Source organism: Aphis gossypii, chromosome 2 (genome assembly GCF_020184175.1).
Source record: "Aphis gossypii isolate Hap1 chromosome 2, ASM2018417v2, whole genome shotgun sequence".
Taxonomy (NCBI): Eukaryota; Metazoa; Arthropoda; class Insecta; order Hemiptera; family Aphididae; genus Aphis; species Aphis gossypii.
In genome coordinates this window covers 25,906,199-25,930,128 of record NC_065531.1, presented here as the reverse complement: position 1 = coordinate 25,930,128, position 23,930 = coordinate 25,906,199, and the positions used below count along the sequence as shown (strand labels likewise).

General features: G+C 25.8%; 1 protein-coding gene across 11 annotated transcripts in view; it reads left to right on the top strand.

Annotated features, from left to right (window-relative positions):
• The window catches only part of LOC114128687 (G-protein coupled receptor dmsr-1-like), a 97,094-nt gene that overhangs the window by 60,276 nt on the left and 12,888 nt on the right, over positions 1-23,930 (top strand). For 6 of the 11 annotated variants that reach the window (XR_007604012.1, XR_007604011.1, XM_050200656.1 and 3 more), the window contains exon 3: positions 19,937-20,368. Coding sequence is in view for 9 of the 11 variants with exons in the window: in XM_050200656.1 (XP_050056613.1) it covers positions 19,956-20,368 (413 nt within the window). In the remaining 2 variants the exon portion in view is untranslated. Of the gene's footprint in view, positions 1-4,083; positions 4,202-8,354; positions 8,492-8,694; positions 8,816-16,399; positions 16,478-19,936; positions 20,369-23,930 lie in introns of those variants that run through there. The other 5 variants (XM_050200652.1, XM_050200654.1, XM_050200653.1 and 2 more) reach the window with 4 other exon arrangements.

Sequence of the window (23,930 nt, the reverse complement as noted above, 5' to 3'; positions counted from 1 at the left end):
CCAAAGAATAAAAATATATTGATTATTCACGTATACTAAATTAATAAATGACCTATCTTTGTTTGAATAATCAATGTATATACTATATAAATATATAATATATCATAGTAGGTACTGAACTGCGTGGCGAGTGGTGATTTTTCATGAAGGTAATTTATTAAGTTTTGGCAATTAAATAAAGGATTACAATATGTAGTATACATAAAATATTAAAATACCTCAACCTAACTCTAGATACACCTACACGTAGATATATTATACATCTATCATATACCTATTTATTATATATTATTGCAATCAATAATTATTTAGTGGATATTATTGTACAATATATATTTTATTTCGAGTAGGTTAGATATTTAGAAGTGTATTAAATTAACACAGTTCTTCGAGACTACGACTAAAATATATTGTAGACCACCGCACTTAAATTAAAACTAATGGCCCGATAACGCCAACCGTAGTGACCGATAGACGTAGTATGTAACCATTGTTCTCTCCTCGTCCACTTATAAAATCAAGGACCAAAGTTTCGCTACTATAATAAGTATTTGAATTCATTTTCTCTTTCACTAGAAGATGGATATACGCCGAGATAAAATATTTAAGGCAGGTAAATAATAGTTAAAACATGAATAAATAAATGATAATAATTTTAAGCACTTTAAACCGAATCTAGAAACTTCAAATATACCTATTATGTTACTTACAAGATCACTCTTAGCAGAGTGCATTCATATTAAATTTTTATTTAATTTATATTAACATTTTAGATTTCTGAAAATATTCTTAAGACAAATACGGTAAAATAATGTGTAAGAATATAACATACAATTACTTTTCAAATCTATCTGGAACGCTTAATTGTTAACTTAGCATATACAATAAACGTATATTACGTATATTATAATATTAATTAAAATAAATATTTGTGAATAATAAATATATGTTTACTATATTGCGTACGATACGTGCTACACTGGAAATAATATTGACGACAAAAAAATGAAGAAATTTATAAGTCTGATGTATCTTGAATTTATTTTAAAAAATCTACTACAAATTAATAAAAAATATACACAAGTATTTCCAAACCAAAATTGGATTTTTAAGAATTTCAATTTCTCATAATATGTTTGATTACAGTAGCGTAAAGAAGTATAGTACCATTATCCAAGTGTTCATATTTTATTTTTATTTTTCGTTCGTTTTACAATATTTAAATTATTTTAGGAAATTTTATATAAACCGTGGACACCTAAAAGCTATGGAACGATTAAAATGTACTACACAGATAATTTTAAAAGCCAACTCAAACAACTATATTGTAGGTATCAAATATTTAAACATTTTTACCTATTGTATAAAACCATTTCTGAGTACACTATTTCCAATCAAGAGTACGTATATGATTATATAAATGTAATACCAAAAAGTTATTAAACCCGAAATATTGCAGATAACATTATTTATAAATTAAAAACAATGTACAATACGTCGTTACACGATTTTTCAACATGTAAGTAATCGCCCTGGCGCAAAATTAACTGACGAGACATCAAGTACAAAAGATAAAAAATTTGTAACTTTGAATCAATTTTTTTTTATTTATTTATTGTACGATGAAACCTTTTTCACAAATATTTGGAAAATTTTAACAACTAAAACTGTTGTTACAGTTAGGTTAACACTAAAACCAAGATACGCCAATATGGCACCGTATTTTATATTTGTTCCTTTTTTTTGTAGACCATGTCAAGATAAACAATTAACTATTATATATGTACTTGAGATTAAAATAAAATATAATTTTATTTTGTCATGTTTTATTAGTTTATCTTATTTAGGTATTTATTTGTATCGCAATCATTTTGCTTGTAGTAATTACACAAATTGTATAAAAATTGTAATTAAAATTTTGAACTTTTGTTCAGTGTTTTATAGTAACTTAATTTATGAATTAATATAATACACGTTATTATTAATACCTATAGTTTACTGTAAAAATTGATAAATAAAAATGACACAAAAAATCCATTTTTTTCCTAAGCTTCTAAAATGTTAAGCACCATCGTTGGTGATCTACCAATTTCCATTCACAATAGACCAACAGTGAGCAACCGATATGACATTACTGTCACAACCAACTAAATATTCTCATGGATAATATCTAATCCGGCCCGCGTTGGTGCGTTGACGGCCGTAAAGGTGTGAATTGACGAATTATGATATTATCATTAATATAATTATATTTTGTGGAGCTGTGCCATGCCATGTCAGTGTGAATCAGGCTAATGATGTTGGCGTTAAAAACATACAGGGTTTCGTAACAAAAAAAAAAAAAAAAAAAAAATAGATACAATAAATAACTGTCGTATAACTAAGTACCATTGAATAATGCTAACAAATATTATGTTTCCCGAAATATTAAACATTGTAATTTGGAGTATTTTAGTATTTAGTAGACTATATATTATGTATTACTCTCAGAGGTATTACGTATACACTATACACTATACATGAACATAATTAACGCCATATAGCAAATGTTGTTTACATTAACATATTGTTCATAGCTACTTATTATAATATTGTTTTTAGTTAAACACTATAAGCGTAGTGTACGTGTATTTGTGTGTGTGTGCATATTTTCACGATGATTTATCAAAGCTGTCAGTATAATATGCATACTATTAGGTAAAACAATTAAAAATATAAATGTCTTTTTTTCTTGATCAAATGCTTAAATTTGTGAAGAAATATACTTTGTATCATATTTTATGTTTTCATTAATATTAAAAATTATGTTGGCATAGTTACAATAAAGACTCGAAACTTAACTGTAAGATTTATTTCGAAAGTTAAAATTAATTTCAACTCATCCCTTGACAACAAAACGTATAACACATAATATTATGTAGGTAATTATAACCGAATTTATGTACACAATTTCAAACTTAATATTGTATGATTTGGAAAATTTTTTTAAAATTTATTACATGATACCTAACCGTATAAAACTATAATATATTAGGATAACATGTTATTAAATTTGTCGTACACAAATATTTTTTTCCTTTAAAAAGAATAATGTTAATCTCCGGCGCACGTAATTTATTCCAATTAAAGAAAAAAATAAAAACCAAAACACAAAGTATTTTAAGCTTAATTTTTATGAGAGGAATAAAACTAGTTCAGAATTTAAATGAGTAACATTAAATTTTATCCCAATAAAAACATAGTTATTTTATTACAATTAATATAATAATATACATTTATATTATTGTTTTTTTTTTTTTTATTGCTTTTATCAAAACTACAGTGAAATTATCCACTAAAACTATAACATTTTACAAGTTTGCAAGTTTTTAATTTATATTTTAATATGATGAGCCTTCAACACTTAAATTGATAAACCATAATGGTATATTTATTACAGAACACATAATCTAGTATATTTAAGGTGACATTTATTGTAACGAAAGACAGTATTGACTTAATAATGGATTGAGTTACCTAGTTTAAAATTCATTCGTAATATTATTATTAAACTTACCTTGGAACAATTCGATATAATGTTTTAGATTCCACGTGGTCAACAAGTCAGCTACGTCCAGTATTTTAAAATATAAAATATATTGAGTAATGACTTATGAATATACACTTTACACTAGTAAACTATTTAAATATACGATCACGAAACACAATTCACAATACAGTCGATTCGCGATGTGAAATAATTAATGTATTAATGTTAAGCTATAGGAATGTAGCTAGTCACTAGTCGTAAAATGAATTCCGAGAAATACACCTGGTCTAATGATGCCCGGAATCCCGCTATTTTTAGTTTTTACCAAATTATTGTTGACAATACGTTATCAATATTCAATATTGTTGTGGTTATACTGTTTTTGGGTTGTATAAACTGAAAATATATTATCTTTGCCATGAAATTTTTTCAATCATTTTGTATTCATTACATTTTACAATTTTACACAAGTACCTTTAACTATATTTATATTTTTTGTGAAAATAAACTGAACAATTTTGGTATCGTTACAAATAGTTTTTTATTATTAACTAAAGGCCATATTGTGTGGATCTTAAATTTACTCTGAAAGAAACCAAACATTCCGTTAAAAATAACATATTGTTTTATGTGCATAATGAAATGTAATAACAAATCACCAATAAACAATAGGTAACAATTATATCTATAACAAATTAGGTACTTAGTTACGTGAATCAATACTTCTAATAGAATTAACAATTTTTTGTTTGGCATACGATTTTCATCGTACAAAATAATTTTATGATTTGTAAAGTAATATTTTTTTTAATGCAGTAAAATTATAATATAATATATTATTATAAACGAAAAATCCAGTGAAAAAATTATACATAAATAAGTACTTATGCCTTGTGGAATGACAATGATTAGTTTGTAATTGAATAAAAATATTATCTAATAAGATTTTCGATTCTAATCATTGACTACTTCTTTGAATATTTTTTAAATATTTAAAACTTACAAACTATGATTCTACTTATACAAATTACATTTTTGGAGAAAAACATAGCTGTACATGTTATCAATGTAATATTTTGTGATTGTGCAATGTGCGCGCTTAGGTTTTTTAATGATAGAATATTGATCAAATGAAAATATATTCGTTTCTTTATCTTTTAATAAAAATTTAGGTACATATTATATTTATGTAAAAGAAAATTTAACAAAATTACAAATACAAATATTTTTTTTTTTTAAATAAGTATTTTTTTTTTTGTATTTAAAATACGTAATAATTGAATTCTCTGTAAAAAAAAAAAATAAAAAAAAAAAATATATTCGAGTAAAAATACAAATTTTTAATTATAGTATTAGGTAATAAATATATTCAAATACTTTCATGTATATTAAACATTTTTAAATGACATTTTTTATTATCTTATTAATCGATGAAACGGTTTTTATAGTATTTTGTATGTCTTACGTTAATTGTATAGATCATTATACAAATAAAAACAAAACTTTAGATCACCTCCTCATTTTTTGTTACGTGATTGAATTTAAAAAATACAAAATATATGAACTAAAGAGATACAGTATTTGATTTTTAACACAAAGAAAGTATTAACTATAATATTTTCTTCAGTTTTTTTTTCTTTTTGAAAATATTTAAAATACGTATTTAAATAAATACTTTTACTAAAGTACTTTACAAGGTTAACAGTTTTTTTAAAAAATATATAATATATATATTTAATAATTGAATCATAAAGCAATGGGACATTTAGACTAAAATATTGTTTCGAATACCTTTTCTTACTTAACGACTATATACATGAAATCTTATAAAGCATACTTTCAATATAAAATAAATGTTCACTAAATATTTTGAATTGATTATTGTTTTGTATGTAGTATGAAGTATAATGTTTTAAAATTATTTAATAGGTGCATAATTGTGTTGATTATACTAATTTTATAGCTGACATTAAGTTTACTTTTTTTTTTATTTAAAAAGTTTTAACATTAATAAAATCAATTGTCAGCTTCTTGAAGTTTATTTAATACATTTTTTTAATTTCATTTGATCTAATTGTACTTTTTGATCGCTTTATAAAACTAACAAGTGCGATGTTATCAAACTAATACTTTGAGTTTCATCATTTTTTAATTTTTTTTTATTTATATGTAAAAATGTACAATTATAATATGTATATTATATTATTGTATAATAATATAATACATAAGCCCCAACACTTCTTCACATAATTTATCTATAATTTTAGGTCTTATAAATTGTTATTAAATTTAAAACCTAAGACTATTATAATTTATAGGTATTATTTAATATTAAAATAAAAATCTTGTCGCTTGAGTTTATGGGTGTTCATTATTAAGTCGAGGGAAAATCGATAAGCCAATACTTACAATAATAATAACTCTTTAACTCTCACTTGACTTAAACAAATAAATTATGATTTTTAAGTGCTTAATACAGAGATTCCCAACCGGGGTGCCGCAAATTGTATTTAGGGTTCCGCGAAATTATTTGAAATGTATTTTTTATTATATTATTTATGCAATAATAAATAAAAATAAAAATGTATAGTTAATTTTCAATATAATAATTAGTTTTATAAAATATAATATGTGTATACAGTATATTATATCTACATTTTATTACTTTTGTTTATACTTATGCATTGTTAAATAAAACCGAAGTTGTCAATAGGATGGCTATTTTAGAAAATGATTAAGGGTGCCGTGAGTCAAAAAGGTTGGTAACCTTTAGCCTAGTAGCTTAGTTTAATCTTTAATAAAAATAATATACGTTATAGTTAAAAAAACGTACTATTAATTTTAATTTAAAATATAATAAAACAAGTTTATTTTATGATTGTTTTACTTACTATTATAATTTTATTAAGACAGGGTAAATATAACATCCTAAATCGGCTAAATCGCAATAATCACATTAACATTTTATTGTATACCAAACATAATACATAGAAATACATTACTTATGAATTATGATCATTAGTTAATCATTATTCACTTGGTTACACATCGTTAAATAAAAGATGATATATTTCATGTTTATTCTTGTTTTTATTTCTAAAAAACTAAGATTTAAATACAATGATTTAATTAGTGATGAACCAAAAACTACTCATTTTAAAATTTAAAATGTTTTATTTAATAAACATTATATAATAATATGTCAACCCACATATTACTTTTTAAGGTTATTGTATACTAAAAACATTATGATTCCTCAGAAATTTATATATTTTTAAGAATAAAATATATTATTTGTCATTTATATATTTATTTAAATAAAAAAAACATATATTTATTATGTATATAAATGTAATAAATCACCATCTGCTAATAAAATTACTCTTTACTATAATTAAATAAGAATTCTTTAATTTTCTTTTACATGACGTTACTATAACAATTTCATATTAATATCATTTTTTATGAATACAAGTTATTTATTCATTTTAGGTTAGTAAGAATATTATCATTAAAAACAAAATTTAGTACTTATTGATAAACTTGGTAAAAGTTTTCAACGTTCGAAATACTTCTCTGGTCTTCTGGTCTGTAGATTAAAAATAGTGTGTATCTTGCTATACAATGAGCTGATAAAGTTTTTGTCTATATTGAGTATAATATTCATCTTTTTAATTCAAACTGTGCGGATTTTGGGTACAGCTTCATTTAAAAATGGTGTACATAAAAACGTTTGATTTATAAAACTAAATTAAATATGTCGTGAGAAATATGTACATCAGAAGTATACCTATAAAAATAGTATAAAAGGATTCGATTTAAATAAATTGAACAATAACTCGTATAAAGATAATTTCTATACAATTTTCAAATACCTACATTATTGTGATTATTAAAATGTTTTTAATTAATTAAAAAAAAGATTATGTAACATATTGTATTTGAAAACATTAGTTATTTTTTAATTAGCAAACCTTACAGTGCGGTAAGGGTCAAACTTGTATTTGATTGTAGGTTGTTAGCAAAATTGTTTTTTTAAGTTGAATATCTGTATTTAGTTCTACAGAACATGGAAAATTGTTATAATTATTGAATACTTATGGTCTATGGATAGAGCGAAACTATACAACTGGATTTTGTAAAAATTAAAATAATAATTGTTATTATCAAGTTATATTTCTAACAAACCCGATTTCATTCATTTTTCCATTTAAAATACCTATATATTTTAATAAAATTTTTTAATAAAGTGTATATTACATTTTATAGAAAATAGAGTTATAGTGGGTTATTTTTATATAGATTTTTAGTGTAAAACATTATTTTAAGTTTCAATGAAGCACATATACTGATGTTAAGACAAAAATAATTAATTATTAGACATAACTGTAAGCTCTAGAGTAAACTAAAAACGATGTAACAATAACATTATAATAGTCCTAGATTTAACTTTTAAGTTTTCAAAAATGTACGCTGTACACAATGAAAACATCTTTTAGCCAAAATGAATTAGGGAAAACAACATTTTATGTAAGAAGTACAGAATATATGTTACCCTAGCGTCATATATTAAATTATAGATAACCACATGTTCCACTGTCTATATATGATAGTTTAGTAAATTTTAAAACTATTATAATTATTAAGTTATTTAAACATTAAACATATCACCAAAATATTTTATATAAATTTGCAAAAAGAATTTAATAATAAAATAAAACTACTATCAACTGTTTTCAAATAATATTTAAAAAAAATTTTTTAACTCTATTTTTAATACTTACAGTCAAATTTTTAGCTAACTTGTGCAAACATATTATTATAGCTGTACGAATACTACAATCAATGCCAACGCTACTGCAACATTCATTATTATAAAAACCACGCCGAGCTGCCGACGATGAAGCAGCTAGCAGTATTGTAAGGAGCACACCGTATACTTACTACAACTACAAAATTAACGTACGTCACTTTGTTACTACACTCAATAAAAAAATGCCAATAACTATCAAACAAATTATTTTTTTGAGCTTTTCATCTTTTCACCAAACACTTAAATTTAAAAAAATATATTTAATGCAAATCAGCTTTATAGAAATTCAGATATAGTTGTAGACTTGTAGAAAATAACTGAAAAAATAAAAACCAACTAAAATTTTGTATAGGTAATGATATAGAAGACGAGTAAAGATAATAGTAATCAATTTATTTGTGTACCACTGCATAGAAAATACAGTCTTATATACGGAGTGATCCATTTGGTGCATGATACTTATTATTACACAGGTATTATACTATTACCATATTGGTACATATATATTATTTTTTTTATATAATTTTAAGTAGTTCAAAAACAAAATATTTTTATATTCAAAATGAAATTTAGGACAACTATAGTTTATTTAGTTATAAGTGTTTTAATTTGATATTTATCTAAACTTTAAATGCTTATTAAGTTATAACTTATAAATTAGTTGTTCCACATTTCATTTTTATAAATCAAAATAGTCCGAAGTATAACATTAAATTAAAAATGTATGTAATTTGAAAAAGTTAAAAAAAAACTTTAAAAAATAATAACGATAAAAAATAGTAAAAAGTATAATAATGTTTTAGCCAAAATTAGTTTAGCCAACGGCTAAACTAAAACTTGCATCAGTTGCGTATAAATGGCATTCCGATTGTTTTTATTTGTAAATTGTAAATGATCTGCACACGGCCGTATATCTCGTTCACAATTATTGTACTTATCACAATGAAATTACATAATATAGTAGGTCCAATGTCGTTGTAAACTAGATATATTTTTTTGACGTAATGTGCATATAAATTATGTAAAAACCAGCTGGTGATGCAAAACGTTTGGTACGCAACGTATAGCGTCGACATAACGCGCATCGATGCACCTCCATGTACACGTTTGTCTACATGCCCGGTGGACTGGACGCGAAGACTTTTTTAGACCGTGGCAATTGGCAACTCGCACAAAATAAACGTGACAACCGAACGTCACAGTAGTTTCGATGTTGTCCTTTTTGTCCTTTTGACCCATCTGTAATCTGTGCACGTGCATCTATACAGGGTGCATACTTTCATGAGCATCATATTATAATAATATACTCATACACATCATGTTGTCACTATTCGGCATCGAGTGAAGTGCAATAAATTATTATAATAATAGGAATAACAATGTCGTATAAATGTCAAACACTGTCATCCATAAATTCTGATTTAAATTCGATTCACAATTATTGTCGGCGAATCATGTAAAGTAAAATAATATCAGAGACCACTGAAACGTGAACTTCGACCGGTGTTGCGATACCGTCTAGCCGAGGGCGATTTTCAGTAGAGGGGTGGGTGAGCGGGCTGCAGTCCAGAAGTCCCACAAAGCTTTGTAAATATTTTAAGGTAAATACATAAAAATGAAACCCCTTAGTATATATTATATATATTCTACCAAAAGTCCAACGCATATAAATATTAAAAATTCGAGCTTGATCTAGTCTCATTATCTATAAGACTATATCTACATTAACTACCAATGGATGATTGAGTATAATATTATTAATTATTATAATAACAGAAATTCATTTCGTTTATTAGTTCGAGTAATTTTTATTATTTTTGAATTGATGGACTGTTTGACTCGATAAAAAACAACAACATTTATTCAATTATGATTTGGTTTTAAATTATTCGTTTTCGGTTCCACAATTAAAAAAGGTGGATTCTTATTAGCACAGTGCTGAACTTTAAAATTATATACTCGCTGTATTTAAAAATATAATATATTTTCCAACAATTTTGTAACCCGTCGACTTAATATAATAAGTCAATGGTGTGGCATACTCGTCGGAATATTTTCATTAGCTGACTATATCGCGTAAAGCAAATAATTTGTCGATTGAACAAAAGGTGTCATCGTACGCGAAATTCTCGTAGAGATATATATGCGAAACACCGGTCACCGTGAACGGCTCAGATTTTGGTAGACTACTTCAGTAGTATCTTTATAAAAGTAATTTATCACCATTGATAGTCGCCATAGTGTCCTCGCGTAGTAATTATCGCTAGACACTTTTCGTTTAAGATAAGCTTTTTACAGCGTTCCAAAACTTGACGCTGAGGGCATGTGAAAATATAATTAATTCCGACATATATGCGTTCATTTGTTAACGGATACGCATTATGAAATAATAGATAATAATTAAATTCGAGCCGAGTATAATGCTCTCGAATAATTAAAGAGTTCTTTTATTTAATAGTTGTCCGTTTAGAAGATAGTTGAACAATTATGGAGAAGTAAAGGGGGAAAGCAATAATCAAAAGGGGTTAAAAGTTTGATGTTGCTCTGTTTTATAAACCATACCATTTCCTTCAAAACCATTTCTTCCAGCGTGTAATTTGCTTATCTCTATGCAATATAGCCTGCTTAAAAGTCTATAATTGTTTAAATTTATCAATAAAACTATAATTATAGTTATACATTTAATATGAAAATACTATACTAAGTACTTATACTTGAACGATATTAATTAGTTAACTGAGAATAATGGTAAATTGATGATGGTGTCATACATAAAAAACTTCAAATGAAAAGTGTTAGAAATATAATTTGTTTGAAAATTAGTATTGGAAAGTGTTACATGAAAATAGTCACGCAATATTTTTTACAATGAAAAGTAGGACAGATATTATTATTATTATTTTTTATTTTTAATATTTAAAATAGAATAATATAATTTAAATTATAGATGATAATCATCGTTTTTCTTGTCTTTCTTTTAATTGATAGTAGTTTTGATAAATTAATAAATTAGACACTTATATACGATTCACATTAATGTACACATTACTGGTGTGAAAAATTCTACATAATTTATGTTGTTAATTTCAAGTAAAATGTATTGCATAAAAATGTAAAACAAATTTAACTCAGGTTAGGTTACGTACTGTATAGCTAATTACATACTTAAACAAAAAAGATACATGTTACTCCTACTAAAATTATTTTGCACTTTCTACGAAAAATCAATAGAGAAAACCTTAAAATTAAAATTTCAATAGTACCTATAAATAATTATTGTTCACTTCAAAGTTTAAAATATCAATAAAAGGTTATGAAATACCTCAAAGATAATATTTTTACCTTTAAGTTTGATTATAAATTAATTGACTCGTATATTAAAACTAACAAGTGATTGATCTGGACACAAACTCGTTAAGTTATACATTTGTAATAAGTAGAGCAAATTTTGTTATCTCGTGCATTATTAATTTTTTTAAATTACACCACTTTCCTTAAAATCATTTAATTTCAATTCATCAACATTTAACACTAATTTACCATGATTTTTTTTTTAATAATTCACAACCTTTTTATAAAATACCAGCAGCAGTGGTAGTTAACGGTGTGTCAAACTTTTCGAACAAATTACATTCATATTCATTCGTATTGTCGTTATAAAAATCAATGTAATAATGACAAAGTAAAAAATATAGATTTTTTAATTCGTTTTAAAACCGAAATACTTATTTTAAACATTAAAATATTGAATGCATTATCAATACATATCCAGATTATTTTATTCAATTTTTTTTTATAACTTTTAAATAATAAACTTTTTACCAAAAAATATAAAGTCGATTTTAATTTAACTTTTAGAATATTTTGAAACGATTGAATTGATTGAGCAAGTTAAAACTAAAAAAAAGAAACTTTCGATTTTCGATTGAAATGTGGAATTACGACACTCTAATGCAATTTGGCATTCCTAGACCCTAAAACTAATAATTCTTTGAAGATTGACAGAATTAATTTACATAAATATTCAATTTAGTTTATTGTACTGTATTTAGAAGTTGTTTGGTGTATTTTATAAAAAAAATTCAAACTCAACGTTGAACAGTTTTCAATATGAAAAGTATGTTAGTGATAAATAAAAGATAAAATTTAGATTTTATTTAAATTTTAACATGAATTATTGTATGGATCTTAAATACCTACCTAATTGATTATTTTAGAATAATAAAAATGGCAGTGATAATAGTTATCTTTATTTTTATGGAACATAATAACTATAGATTACTGGATAATGTTTTGAATAATACATTTATTTCCTTGGAAAAAAATTTATTTATTCATTTTATTTTATGTACATAAAAGTTCAAACATTTTATGCTAGATTTCTCATATGTTGAATTTCTTTTACTGAACTGTCAGTTCTCTCTTTAGACTAGTTGTGTTGACATGAAACATATAGATACCATAAGCCGGGCAATGTCAAATCTTGTCCAATTTACGTAAATCATAACTGCCCTTAATGTGACATTAGGATTTGGATCGTAGGTGTTGTGTAACTAAGAGATTCAGAGGGTATTCAAAGATTTATTTTGGGGCAGCAAAGGTTCGGATTTTATGACACCAAAAAATATTGATGTAATTTTATAAAATGAAACCTTTGCCGGATGGTGCTGACATAACCGTTTTTATTATCAAAAACATTAAGTACCTAAGCGAGCATCTTTTTTTTAACTATATATATTATTTTACTTTATTTATTGAACGTTGTGTAGTTAGGAAAAATATACTCTTGAAATGCATTACATATTTCCGAGGTTTTCGTACATAATAGAAGAAAATATTGTATTGTAATTTAGGGTTATCTATGATTATACAATAATAGTACATACTACTATTCACTAAATAAAATATCTCTTAATAATATATGTATTGTAATAACTTTATAGTAATTATTACTGATACATAAATAAATAATTCAATAATTATTTATTTTGGATAAAATTATATCCGTATTTTAATCTTCTTAATACAATTATTTTTAATATTATTACTCTATGATACAATTCTTTCTTTTTCCACTATTCTCATTTCATGCGTAGATCGATTTCCACTACTAAGTTATAAAACTTTTTTTAAATCTTTGAAAATAAATCTTAGTAAACAATTTCATGGGTATATTTAAAAAAAACTAATACATAATATTATAAACGATTAATCAACATTTATAAGATATTGATAACTAAATCAACTAATTGTACACAGATGAGTGGACACATAATATTTATAGACTTTATATAGAAACTTAAGACCTGATAAAATTATTTCGTTAAAGCTTTTTTTTTAATGAGTGGTAAGTCCAAGATACGAGAAAAATACCACCCAAACCCTACCATCTTTAATTTTCCAAGTCAACGAAAGTAAATTTATCACTTAGTTTATAAAAGTTATGCTTATGATACAGGTATTATAGAGAGCGATGTTTAAAATGTGCAAAATGCTTCATTAATAACTATTATACATAGCAGTTAATAATCACTATATCCTCCATAATGCGTATACTCATCAGACAAACCTTACCGTCAGTAATTCGCATTCCATCGTTTTAATAAATAAAGCTATAGTTATCGACAATTTGTTAATAAAAAATGTCTCTTTTGATTGGTAAGTAAAATGGATTCACCTTTTTCTTAAAGTGTCAATTTCATACAATTAATATAAAACTACCTAAATAATGTTCTAAAATCTAAGCAACGTTAGTCACCAGATAAATGATTGCGCACGAACAATGTTTATTTTCATGGTTTTGCTATCATAACTTTGAATATAATACAAAACGTGGATGATAAGGATAATAATATGTAAATAATCAATTAAACTTTTAAAATTTATATTTTTTGCAAACTTACGTAATTACTGTTATCCATTATTAAGTTTAACGACAAAATGTGTTTATATTACTGTACTTATCTTAGTTATTTGATTTGTCACTTAATTATTCAGTAGGTATGATAGTTATTCTCTTTAAGTTTCATCCAATGTAGTGTTCCATTTCCTTTAGGTATATTTCCGTGTTTTTGTATAAAGGTCATATATTTTTGGTCTTGAACGTAAATTTATATGTCGTGCATAAAATTAATTCTATACACAAATACCTATTATAGCAATAGTATGAAAAACATAAATTAAAACTGTCAACTAATAAAACTCATATTATAAAATGCACAATCATAATATTATGATGTTTAATATAGGTACCTACCTATAAAGAATAAATTAAAATAATTGTATATTAATTAGTTTATTGATTTTGATGAAACCAATTCCATGCATAATAATATAAATATATAATATAATATTATGTAAAATTAAATGAACAATTATTTAAATGTTAAGTATGCGACATAATTGACAAGTTTGATTATGATGTGAACAGATAAAATCTTTTTATAGCTTCCATTCCGTATTCTTTTTTTATAATGGCATTATTAAAACTTTTAATAAACCTTGTTAATTAAAATTGAAATCTGAATTCCAACTGGATGTTTCTATTATCCATTTTATGTTAGGACGAAAAAAAGTAATCAACATTTTCAAATAAGACTTTTAGTTTATATTTTTAGATTTCATCAAATACGAATTTCTTTACCTTACAATTTCCAAAATACTATTGTTGAACAGTATTCTCATAGAGTTTTTAAATGGTATTGTATTACACTTCTTAAAGTTATTAAAAAATATTCTACATTTAATTTAACACCTTTCTGCAATTTTTATACATAATATATATTATATATTATATTATTCTTCCATTTAAGATACTTTTGAACAATAATTATTGTACAGTTTATACATTCAATATAATACATGACTAAAAAACTGTTTACTCCACTGTTTAATAATATATGTCATAATATTATTTAATTCATAACATAATCTTACGCTAATAACTGACTGTTAAAACATAAATTGTTTGTACTCGTATATTGTATGTATAGGTAGGTATACTGTATACATGTATTTTATTTTATGTCCAATCATTCAAAAACATGAATATTCTTAGACGCATAATATCCGTAAGCTTTTCTGATGAGACTTTTTTTTACTGCTTTTTACTTTTTACATAAGAAGAAAAAACATAATTTAGACAACGATGAATTCCTTATTCTTAAACTTATATCTTGAGATTACATTTATGATTAACAAAAAAAAAGAAAAAGAATGAAGTCCCAGTAGGAATCGAAAAAAAAATAAGGATCCGTCAAAATTGTATTTTGTCAATATTTCTTTGTCGAGAAACCATTGTTATTTTGTATAGAATCATTTAAATATCATCATCGGTACACTTGTTAAAATAATAATTATGACAGAAGCCGAGCAGAATACGAGTATTATAATATGCAATTCTTCAGTGTTGTACAAAAATAACCAAAAAAAAAAAAAATCTAGATAAAAAATAAATAATTTAAAAATTGCGAATGTAAAATAGCATTTTTTCTATACAAACAAAATAATACATAGGTATATAAGTGCATATTTAAATGTTTACACTCGCAAACACATATAATTATATGTTTTAAATACGATTACCAATCGGATACAGCATCATCTGTTTGCAAAGAATGAACAATTTACTACAAAATAACTATAGTAAAATTACAAAAAAAAAAATTCAAATATAATAATTAAACGTAAAAGAAATAAAATTACCTTAAAGTAAAATAAAATTAATTAATTAAGAAAAATTAACGCCTTCTCACGAAAAAATGAGATATATCTATTTCATTGAAATAAAATTTAAAAATTTTTCACAAATAACTATAGCTGATAATTTATCTCGGATAACCATTTTATTTAAACGGATAGATAAATAGATACGTTTCATCATTTATATCTAGATAATATACAACACTGAATTTATGCTCTGTTTAAGCGATATTTTTCATCCTTTGAAATAACGACGCCGTCATTGTGTGTGTGACAACTGTGACAGTATCGTGGATCTATATTTGTTTACTGTTACATCAAATATTGAAGATATTGCGATACTTATGAAATGCGTTTGGACATTTCTCAGAGATAGCGTTTCTTGTCGCGAGATAAGATTCTTACTGTGGAGATGAGAAAACTCAGCATTCGCGGTATCTACATTATATTTATATATGAATTACCGGGTTTATTGCTTTTTTTTTTTATTTTATTTTATATATATATATTTTTTTTTTTTAGCTCTTATTATTAATTAACTTTTAAACGAAAAAATATCTCCTGTTCAAACAACAATAACGTATATATTATATATACCTATATAATATTATGCCTTTGCTTTGAATCGTGGTGCCCTTATATAATACTCTTCGAAGCGTAATGCATGCTTTTAAGTTCTCGTTTGTGTGATATTGTGTGTCTATAATCGATTCTATAATATATTTAGTGATGTGGAGCGATAGCGACAATTCCCCCAAATTTTTTTTTTTTATTATCATATTTGTTTTTATTTACGTTTATAATTTCAATACTTTGAACTTTGAAACGATGCTGAGCTCTGGCCATTGACGATTTTTACATTTATCAAATCCGATATCCTGATGTGAATTTTAATTGTTATCTGTGTAAATAGTTGAATTCCAACGTTTATTCATCCAGGCACGTTATTTGGCGAGAGAACAGACATTCGTGCGTATTTTTTGCAAAATAAAACTCATTCTTTGAACAAACAAATAAAATAAAAAAACGTAAGCGCCTAAGTGTGTTTTAAAACTAATTTTCATCAGTATTTGTATTTAGTATTTTGTATATTTTTGCTATGGCTTGTCAGATGATTGGCCAACTACCAAGAGAAACTGATATGATATTATTAAATCATATTATATTAAACAAAACTAACAACAATAAAAAGATAATTTTACATCATACGATGTTGTTGTATGTATAAATTAAAATCACGGGATAAGAACTGAGAATTATAATCGTTAAAGTAACTGGATTATTGAGAAATCATACAAGTCGATAATTTCTCATCATTCGCCGAATTTCAGATAGATATTTTAGTTGGTATGGTAATAATAATATGGTTATTGTGGATATGTTTTTGCGTAGCGTCTGATAAACGATATTATTGAGACGAGTTTTCTTCTTCGAGTCATAATTTTTTCACCGTGTATACGATCATAATTAACAACCCACACTACGCGTCATAATATATAATATTCTACAGGAAGAGGTTTTGTGGTTATTCTGTTTAAAGGCTTATACAGTTATACACGAGGGGACGAGAAAGCGTCATAATATTATATATAATGTATAGTAATCTGCCATCGTGCGCACCACACAACAACACATATTTTAAATAATAAATGCGTATAATATAAGTATGGGACCAAGTTGTAAAAGAATTCGACGATTTTGGCGGCGCCAACTAAAAATGGTACAGCATCGTCAGCCACACTGGCGACATATATTATGATCGCGGCGACGAAAAGGGGTGTCTTATCCAACAGACTTTATCGAACGTGACTGCACGGTGAGTGCGGTGGTTTTCGATAGCTAATCCCGACCGCACGAATAAAACGCCCTACATAAATATAAATATAAAGGTGTATCAAAGCTTTTTTCGGCTTTTACCATACTCCGGTAACGAGTCCCCACAGAGAGAATGCATAATAATAACAATAATAGTATAAATATTTATACATCGGTTTAGTCTCTTTAGCCGAGTGATGACGTAAATACTCCGATTACTCCGATAACTGGTTGTATATTATAATAATTAATAAATAGCAAAATAATTTGTCTTGAATCAATTGCCATATTATGACTTATGTCTAATAATTATGTTTCATATCCTGGAATAGACTTAAAAATAATTCCAGTTTCTACTAACAATTATGTTATTAATAGTCCATTATGTCACTTCCTTAAGTCTTGTAATAAATTCTAGTTTTGATTTTAATTATGCAGATACAATTTCTAAATTGAAAATTTTAAAATTAATGTAAATAATTATATATTTATCTGTTAATTTTTATTAATCTATAACAATATTCACTGTGTCTGTGCTTCTGAGTTTATTTTAAACTATTGAATAAAATAAATTAATACATATTATAATGTAGTGAGCGCAAGGGCCATTTTAGATTAAATACACGCATTACACAAGACGATGCATAATATTATATTTTATCTATTTATAATGAAATATTTAGACTATAAGTCCTATTGTAATTTTATATTAGTACTATAAAAATAAATTCTATTAATATACAGACTAATCACTGTATATCATATTTTATTATTTGTTTATCGCTAGTGAACAACTTAATGTACCTACCTAATCCATTTAAAGCTACAATGGCATTTTCATAAACTTGAACTATGAATCTACCTATATTATTGTATATATTATTTTAAGCATACGCAGGTCCTTTTTGATAGTCAAAAGCGGCAAATTATAACTGGGGTCTAGAAATTCAGACCCCCCTTTCCAAAGATTTGTTTTCAACTATACAGAACTGAAGTGAGGCAATATTCTTTGAAATGAATCCTCTCACGAAGTCATGGATATGGTTATATTAAACCGTATTGGAATACTACGTATTAATTTTACCAACTATACCGTTAGGTTAAACATAACAAAAAAGTGAGAAAGTAGGTAACCGCTCTGTTGTATGGTATAAGTTTCGAGTATACCTCGTCATTTAGTAAGTTACTGTAATGCATACAGGATGTAAGGGTCTAACATATAGTATTATGTCGTTGTACGCTTGGGTTTTTTTAATGGTGATTACCGATCGAATTTCAATAAAATGAAAATGTATTCGTCCCTTTATTTTATTTTTTTTTTTTGTTGTTGTTGTTTTGATGACATTTTAAAATATCTTAAGCACTGTTCGGTTTTAATTAAAGTAACTAAAATCAATTTCTTTTACTTAAACTATATAATTCATCATTATTTATCACCTAAGTTAATGATCAAAACAATTTTTTGTTATAAAAAGGATCTTCAGATACAAAAGTAGAAAATAAAACCCACGTCATCGTAAAAAATACATTCATCACTCCACTAAGAATCGTGAAAACATAATTTTAATATTTTAACTTTTATGTTGCGTATTTGACACTGTATGCTCTGCAATCGATGTTGTCTCGAAACAAACTACCATACCTAAAGCTTTTTTATCATTAGAAAAAATATACGTATAACAATAATATTTATTTTGTGTTTGTATTTTGAGCACATATTATCAATATGCACTTGAAAATAGTAAACACTTTGATGGAAGATCCATATAAGAGGAGGGGGAGTATCGCTAGAGAGACAGCTGTCACTCTTGCTTTCTCAGTGCTCACGCTGTTAATAATTATAGTAACACACTTTTTTATTATACAAGTCCAAATAACAACATTTAAAATATATTATTTGTCGAACTTTTTTTAATAATTTTTAAAAATTGAATGATAATGTAATCCATAATCGTATCAATACTCGTAGATATTTCATATTGAATCGTCTGTCACAGCCATACTATAGTGAATGTTTTCCATTTCCGCATAACGATAAATCATTTGCGAATTTTCAATTTTCTTCTTTATTCTTCCAGGTGAGACCAACGCTCACGGATGGAAAACGGTAACGGGACTTCCGGAGCTGATGGCGGTGCAGCGCACATCTCACCCTATTGCGGTGACATGCTGGTCGACTTGCACGACGTGTACGTCCATTACCACGGTTACGCCAGCCTTCTGGTGTGCGCATTTGGTTCGGTTGCGAACGTGCTCAACATCGCCGTGTTGACGCGCAAGGAAATGGTCTCGCCCACCAACGCCATACTCACTGGGCTTGCCGTTGCCGACCTCCTAGTCATGGTCGAGTACGTGCCGTTCGCTTACCACATGTATCTCCGACCGACCAACTACCCGCGCGCCGACCGCTTCTCATACAACTGGTCCCTGTTTGTCTTGCTTCACTCCGACTTTTCGCAGGCTTTTCACACTATATCCATATGGCTGACAGTCACCCTGGCCGTATGGAGGTAAGTGTAGCGTTTATACTACAATATAATTAAGGTACAAATAATTTCAAAAATCTAATTACACGGTTTGTTTTACTGAATGCTTTGAAACAATACTTTCCGAGCACAAAATTCGATTTCATCTATCGATAAGAACCTAAAAACGAAAATTGTATTTATAATTTTCGATTCTGAACGAAATATTATGAATGTATTGATTTCACAATTATGTGTGTTTTTTTTGTATATGCGTACAACATAACTTGTCAAAATAACTCTTCAATTTAAAACTTCAGGGGTGGTCTCTGATGGCAAAGTGAATATCCTTGGTATATTATACAAGTTAAAAGTAAAAAATTTTAAGTAGTTTTCAAAAAAATCAATTTTTTTATATGGTTGTAACTCAAAAACGAATCACTGTAAATACTAGAAATTTTCAAAAAATGTTTATATTTGTGTTATATATATATACAATTACATTTTCAAAATATTATAATTTTTTGAGCTATTTATAGACAACTAAAATTTTCGATTTTTCTAAGTATTTTTTATTTGAACTATCGATAAAAATTTTCAAAAACACTTGAAAATTGAATACAAGGTTTCTTATAAGTTAGTCTTATAGTAATTCAAAAATTATACAGAGCACAATTTTTCTTATTAGTGTTTGAAGTTTAAATATAGACAAAAATTATTCGTCAAAATCGTAAATATTTGCAAATTACTTTGTTGTTAAACATTTTGTATAATTATTAATTTTTATCGCATTGTAATTTGTAAGGACTATAATGCATAGCAAAATAGCAAAACTGCTTAAAGCAGACTAACACAGTTGTAGTATGACTGATGAAAAATAATTTTAAAATAAAAATAAATAAATTTCTGGTGATTCAATTGCTTATAACAAATAACAGAAATAGGAACGATAACGTGCTCACCATCAGAACACAATATATCAGTGACTAAACATTATTTCATATTTGAAAACTTTTATCCACTTGATGTGCGATACACTTACTGTTATGATGTTATTATACTAATTAAATTATGACTAAAGGCAATTAAAACAAAATTAATGAAGGTACTTTATTGTAGAATAATGAAATAGTAATATTTTAATAATAAATTATATATTGATAAAATTAATTTAAATTTTCAACTTATTTTTAGCGATATAGCAGCAACAGTTGTCAGCTTACTATTGTTACCATCACGGTACAGATTTTAATTAATATAAAATAATTGTATAGTATTAAAAAACTATAAAACTAAATCAATAAAATTTTACCAGAAATCAAATCATGATGGATTTGCCTATTAAAATAATATTGATTTTCACATAAATTGTCGATATGATAAAAAAAAATATCATGAATTTTGATAAACGAATGACGATAGACGATGCGTGTAGGTTGTGGACAGCAATATACTTTTGAATCTAAATCCCTAATAAAAAAATTGCCACCCAGAGCGATTGCCCCCCGTCCTGTTAAATAAGTTTTACTCGCATACTCCAGTAACTATTACGGAACAATTTATATACCTCATTTAAAGTTTTCGCGCACTCTACGCTGAAATTGTAAAATACCAAAGACATAAGGTTCTAGTATAACGGTAAAATAGAAACAACGTACACCTAGAGTGTATAGTATATTTCGTTAAGTCCGAAACGCTCTGGGAGGCTTACCCTATAGGAAGCTTCGAACCCACGGTGCTGTTTTTAATCACCGGATGCGTTTGATTTTAGTATCGTTATAACTTTAGACTAGCAGAGTTGAAAAACAATAATTGAAACCCAATTAAAACCTACGTATACATACCATCTAACCTACAATACACAACGTATACCTATATAATATATAGGTGTACCCTTTATTCTGCTATCGACAGACTTCCAGAGAGAAGTATACGAATTGTAACCCATGTACACCGATGCGACTCGTTATTAAATCTGTATCATTTACATAACTTTTGGGCCAAAACTATTAGATTTATTTATATAGCCGCATCGGATTTCAAACCCTGCAGTCTCATACGTTCTTGGTTTATTTATTTATTTTTGAACATTTTCCAATATCTATTATATTCTGAAGAAAAGTACGTAAATGTTTCACGGTTCGCTGTACATACTAAATAAGTGTGTTAGTTAGGATGAAATGGTCCGAGATTATACGGCTACCGATAAATGGTGTAAAAAAAACCTAATAAATTAAAGTACTTACTTAATCCGCTAAATCATATTCACTGTAGGTTTTGCCCGACACTAACACGTTATATACGTTTTATTTATATAGTATCGATTTCTGTTAAAGTTGATGACAAATTATTTTTACAACGTAACACTATATCCTATAGAAATCGGATGAAATGCAACATTTCTATAATCCGGTAAAAAATGCCGGCTATTGTTGGTAGCTGTACATTTTCAGTTGCCTTTAATACGACTTTTAAATTTTTTAGTTTTCAAATAAATACTTTTTAAAAATCAATATTATCTCCATAAAATTTATTGTTTTATTTATAGAAATATAATATTGTATGCAAAATATTTCCAAACATTACTTTATGACTTACGAGTCGATTAAATTACACAAACCATTTAATCTAGGAATATTACTGATTTTATGTCGATTAGCTGAACTATTTGTATAATATTAGACTGTGTTACAAACAGAGATACAATTACACGGACAAATTGTCTAACTAATTAAAAGATACAAAATATAATGTAATGTAACAGAAGCCAAAAAACTTTTTTCTGAATGAGTTGCTTATATAAATGTGAAAAATAAATAAGCACAGTTATATAATTATACAGTATTACATGGTTGAATAATGTCTCAAGTATAAACTAAAAATAAAACTTTAAAATACATTGTAATTATTCTCAAACTGCAATACCGTTTAAAATTATTTTTCAAGTAAATAATAAATACCTAATTATCATTATAATATTATATTGTGTTCATTGAGCCTTGTAAATACAATTATTAAACACCTACAATGTTTTACTCACTACTATTTTATTTTTTATTTTTCTAAACGAATATTGATATTTAATTTTAAAGTCTTGGTTACACATTTCATATAGATATAACATTATTTCTCAATTTTAAAAGCAACTTAGACGACAATTTTTTTTAATTGATATAATATTTTATCATACCATCTTAAATAAATAATATTATTGTTTACTATATAAAGATGTAAATCTATATATTTACAACAAATTATAATGATATGTATTTAAAATATATAACACGTAATAAAAGTAATAAAACGTATTAAGACAAAATTTCAAGGATAATTTAATATTTTTACTAAACTTATCTTACTTATTTAAATCAAATAGGTATATAAATTTAAAAAAAATAATTTTATTAATTAACTAATAATAATATCAATACTCAATACTAGGAAAGGTAGAAAAAATAAATGTATTAATTCAATAAAAATAATTTAAATTTATCAAACAATTACGCAAATAAGCAGAAATCAAATTACTTGGATGAAACTAATATGAAATAAAACTGTTCAGAACTAATTCAAATAATTTCTTAAATATTTCAAAGCAACATTCATG